Source organism: Bufo gargarizans, chromosome 11 (genome assembly GCF_014858855.1).
Source record: "Bufo gargarizans isolate SCDJY-AF-19 chromosome 11, ASM1485885v1, whole genome shotgun sequence".
Lineage (NCBI taxonomy): Eukaryota > Metazoa > Chordata > Amphibia > Anura > Bufonidae > Bufo > Bufo gargarizans.
In genome coordinates, this window is record NC_058090.1 from 81,526,579 (window position 1) to 81,531,929 (window position 5,351).

The 5,351-nt window shown below is 41.7% G+C and overlaps 1 protein-coding gene across 1 annotated transcript; it reads left to right on the forward strand.

Annotated features, from left to right (window-relative positions):
• The first annotated feature begins 238 nt into the window (after window positions 1–238).
• Window positions 239–1,191, forward strand: LOC122921369 (olfactory receptor 10G4-like). The gene is given in 2 exon segments (XM_044271346.1): window positions 239–1,127; window positions 1,130–1,191. Coding segments are annotated over 2 exon segments (951 nt in total).
• The last annotated feature ends 4,160 nt before the right edge of the window (window positions 1,192–5,351 follow it).

Consider the following 5,351-nt stretch of genomic DNA (forward strand, 5'->3'; position numbering starts at 1 on the left):
GGAAGTTAAGGAAGGACATATCTGTATGTTAGTAGCACATAGCAGAACTATAAAGTTATAGAAATACAGTCCATGGACATTAAGAGTGGTGCTATTTTCTTGTTGATAGTCGTGTAGGTTTTTGTGTTATTGTCTACTCTAAGTAGGACGATTAAAAATGTCTTGAGTTTTTGTGTTTTCTTATTTCCGCAGGTTTACTCTAATGCCCATAAGGTCCAAGACTTGAGGCGGTTTACCAATGTGGACTCTATCTATGAACAAGAACAACCAGACTTTGTTTGATGACTTCTATCTTCAAGGGTTTGCTAACATTGAGGACTACAGCCTTGGGCTGTTTTTTATTTTTCTCTTTACCTATTTACTCACTCTTTCTGGTAACATGATCATCGTCTTGGTAGTACGTCTTCACCTGCACCTTCACACTCCAATGTATTTCTTTATTACCAACCTATCTCTGCTGGAGATCTGGTACATATCAACTACGGTACCAAAACTTTTGGATATTCTTGTGACCCATGACAAAAGAGTTTCTTTCCATTTGTGCTTTACTCAGCTTTACATGTTCCATGGACTTGGCATGACGGAATGTGCTTTGTTAGCTGTCATGTCCTTTGATCGATATATGGCTATATGCAACCCTCTCAGATATACTAGCATCATGAATGGCAGAAGGTGTAGACTGCTAGCCCTGTTATGTTGGACTTATGGGTTCACAGCGGCAACTATACCCCTCAGTTTTACCATAAGGTTGCCATTCTGTGGCCTACGGCACATAGACCATTACTTCTGTGACCTTGCTCCTCTGTTGAGTTTGGCCTGTATAAATACCTCTCTTAACGCTACAGTTAATGGCTGTGTGATTGGCTTTGCTACTATGTTTAACTTCATAATTATCATCATCATGTATATTAATATCATATATGCTATTGCAAAGATGAGGTCAAACACAGGAAGAATTAGGGCCTTCTCCACCTGTTCGTCTCATATCACTGTGGTGATGCTTATTTATAGCACTGCTTTTTCTGTCTATGCAAGCCCCAAAGGTTTGCACTCAGTAAACCATGACAAGATTATTGCTCTAGTATATACCATTTTCACCCCTTTACTGAACCCAATCATTTATAGTCTGAGAATAAAGAAGTGAAAAAAGCATTAAAAAGAATTTTAACCCAAATCTACAAAAAAGCATAGCAATAGCATACCAGGAAATCTAAAGAACTACATTGGATATTTCTACCGGTAGATGAAGGATACAGATGTGCCCTTGTTGACTTCTCCTCTCCTCAGCAAACCGTGTGGTTGTGTGTGGTAATGCAAGTAAATGAAAAGCAAAATCAGAAAAGTAAATGTATAGCTATGTTTGGAGCCAATTAAAATGTATTTTCTAGAGTTTTTAAACATATTAAGGGAGTTTTCTGCTCTGTGAAAACACAGGTCATTGATCGAGAACAAACTGTTTGTTCTAGTTCATTGCTTGCTCTTTAGTTCTTGTGTATGGGGAAGAACAATCGTTGCTACGGTCGTATATAGTTTCATATTACTTGAGACAAATCACAGAGTAAATTCAAAAGGTAGTCTCGATGCCAGGCACACTTCAAAGCGTCAGAGTGCAAAGTCAAGGAAAAACAGCAGCTCTTTTTGTGTAGCTATGTAGCTCCTAAGACCTCTCGTCAGGACCAAAACCTTTCCAATCCACAAGGAAGAATGTTGCACATCTCACCCTCTTCATGTCCGGGATATTCTTGACATGATATACACTCACCTAAAGAATTATTAGGAACACCTGTTCTATTTCTCATTAATGCGATTACCTAGTCAACCAATCACATGGCAGTTGCTTCGATGCATGTCGGGTTGTGGTTCTGGTCAAGACAATCTCCTGAACTCCAAACTGAATGTCAGAATGGGAAAGAAAGGTGGGCTACAACAGCAGAAGACCCCACCGGGTACCACTCATCTCCACTACAAATAGGAAAAAGAGGCTACAGTTTGCACAAGTTCACCAAAATTGGACTGTTGAAGACTGGAAAAATGTTGCCTGGTCTGATGAGTCTCGATTTCTGTTGAGACATTCAAATGGTAGAGTCCGAATTTGGCGTAAACAGAATGAGAACATGTATCCATCATGCCTTGTTACCACTGTGCAGGCTGGTGGTGGTGGTGTAATGGTGTGGGGGATGTTTTCTGGGCACACTTTAGTCCCCTTAGTGCCAATTGGCCATCGTTTAAATGCCACGGGCTACCTGAGCATTGTTTCTGACCATGTCCATCCCTTTATGACCACCATGTACCCATCCTCTGATGGCTACTTCCAGCAGGATAATGCACCATGTCACAAAGCTCGAATCATTTTAAATTGGTTTCTTGAACATGACAATGAGTTCACTGCATTAAAATTGCCCCCACAGTCACCAGATCTCAACCCAATAGAGCATCTTTGGGATGTGGTGGAACGGGAGCTTTGTGCCCTGGATGTGCATCCCTCTAATCTCCATCAACTGCAAGATGCTATCCTATCAATATGGGCCAACATTTCTAAAGAATGCTATCAGCACCTTGTTGAATCAATGCCATGTAGAATTAAGGCAGTTCTGAAGGCAAAAGGGGGTCCAACACCGTATTAGTATGGTGTTCCTAATAATTCTTTAGGTGAGTGTACATTCTCTATGCTGTCTGACCATGTCTCCAGGAGAAACTTTCCTGCAATAAGATGCCACAGAGAGTTGGGCATTAGAAAAAGATACACAAATACCAACAAAATCTTCGAAGTCCTTAGGATTAGGGATGAGCGAACCCGAACTGCAAATTTCAGGTTCATACCGAACTTTGTGAGTTTGGGTACCCGGACCCGAACCCGGACTTTTTCACTGAAGTCCGTGTTCGGTGTTCAGATGATTTTTATTATTTTTTGTTATAACATGGTTAAATTATATACCAAGAATTCCTGTTTGTTTTTATCAACCAAATGTTATATTTCACACATCTTATTTCACCACTATCTCGATCCCATACAACACAAAACCTACTTCTTTTCCCTTCACTTATATGCCTATTCACACTGCGGCAGTATGATGAAAGAAAAATACAAAAAATATATGAGGAAGTGGAAGCCAATCGAGGAAAGGAGATAAAGAAGGAGAGAGATATGAAGGATAAAGAAAAAGATTTTAGGTTCACTTTCTTCACTCAATTTTGTGTGCTTGCTGGTCCAACGAAAAATATGCTAAGAAAAAAATGGAAGGTCCTAAAAAAATGATCCAATTTTGGGGGACGTAATTCCAGAAAAACCTAATATTTTATATTGCAGGCCCCCCAATATACGTAACTCATTGGTGCATAGTTATATTCCCATTGAAAAGAAACTAAAAAACAGTTCACATGGTGCGGTTTCTGCTTTGCCTGCAGAAACCAGTCCAAAGAGGACAAGAAATGTCGGAATATACAAAAGGTGACTACTGACAATGGTATAGAACATAATATTAAAGGAGGGATAAGCTGTGAACAAGCAGGGGTTATTAGTGTCCCTGCAACTTTTTGTCCAGCCAGGGCACAGTTCTGGAGGATGAGGAGGAGGAGATGGAGAAGGAGGAATCATGTTCACAGCAGGGTGGCACCCAGACAAGCTCATGGTCATCACTGGTGCGTGGCTGGGGGATACAGAGGACACAGATGATACACCTCCCACAGAGGACAGCTTTTCGTTGCCTCTGGGCAGCCTGGCACACATGAGCGATTACATGCTGCAGTGTCTCCGCAACGACCGTCGAGTTGCCCACATTCTAACTTTTGCTGATTACTTTACTGGGTGGCCACGCTGCTGGATCCCCGTTACAAGGACAACGTATTGTCCTTAATTCCCTCACTGGACCGTGATCGTAAGATGCGCGAGTACAAGCGCAAGCTGGTAGACGCGCTGCTGGTGGCATTCCCACCTGACAGCGGGGACATAGTGGAAGCACAAGGTGAAGGCAGAGGAAGAGGAATAGGACGCCAACGCAGCTGGGGCACCGCCAGCACCTCAGAAGGCACGGTTAGCATGGCCGAAATGTGGAAAAGTTTTGTCAGCACGCCACAACATCCAGCACCACCAGCTGATATTGAACATCTTAGCAGGAGGCAGCATTTCACCAACATGGTGGAGCAGTATGTGTGCACACGCCTACACGTACTGAATGACGGGTCTGCCCCCTTCAACTTCTGGGTCTCCAAATTGGGCACATGGCCTGAGCTTGCCCTTTACGCCTTGGAGGTGCTGGACTGCCCTGCAGCCAGTGTATTGTCTGAACGTGTGTTTATCACGGCAGGAAGCGTCATTACAGACAACCGCAGCTGCCTGTCCACAGCCAATGTGGACAAGCTCACGTTCATTAAAATAAACCTGGCATAGATCCCTCCGTACCTTGTGCAGAATAGACATGGATACCGGCCTTAACTAGCCATTGTTATACTGCAGAGCAATTGCTCATTCTTGTATTTGGGATATTTCACACTCTTTTGGAGTGTACCCTAATGAAAAAAATATATAAAAATTAAAACCAAAAACCAGTGTTGGCAACCTCATCCACCGCCGCTTCCACCTACATCGCTACGTCCACCACCTCCTCAAACTCCTACTCCATATGGAACTCCACCACATAAATCAATTTTTTTTATTTTTTTGCGCATATTTTATTTTATGTCATTTCATTACTTTGTCAGTTACATTTTCGGGTGAAATTCACTAATTTTTGGGTGTGATGTACCACTGCTATACCTAGTAGACAGGCAAAAATAAAATAAAAATTTGACTGTTACATTTTCGGGTGAAATTCACCAATTTTTGGGTGTAATATACCGCTCCTTTACCTAGTTGACAGCTTAATAAATTTCAATAATTTTTCTTTTACATTTTCGGGTGACAATAAACTATTTTTTTCTGTCATAGAACCCTAGACAGCTTAATACATTTCTGTAATTTTTCTGTTACATTATTGGGTTGACATTTTACAATTTTGGACGTGAATAAACCCCTGCTCTGCATAGGTGACAGGGAATAACATTTCAGAAATTCTTTAATTGATGTGCGCCAACCTCCTTTCATTCAATGCTTAAACTTTCACAAGTTGTACCACATTTGCGCTTCAATAATTTGTCCCACATTTGCGCTTCAATAATTTGTCCCACATTTGCGCTTTAATAATTTGTCCCACATTTGCGCTTCAGTAATTTGTCCCACATTTGCGCCTCAATAACTTTTCCCATATTTCCGCTCGATCCCCCCAAAAATGCATACTTGTAACTCCCTTGGATGTGGTCTCTCTTTCTCACACTCCCTCTCCGGCGTGGAACCCTGATTCGCCGATAACCGTGAT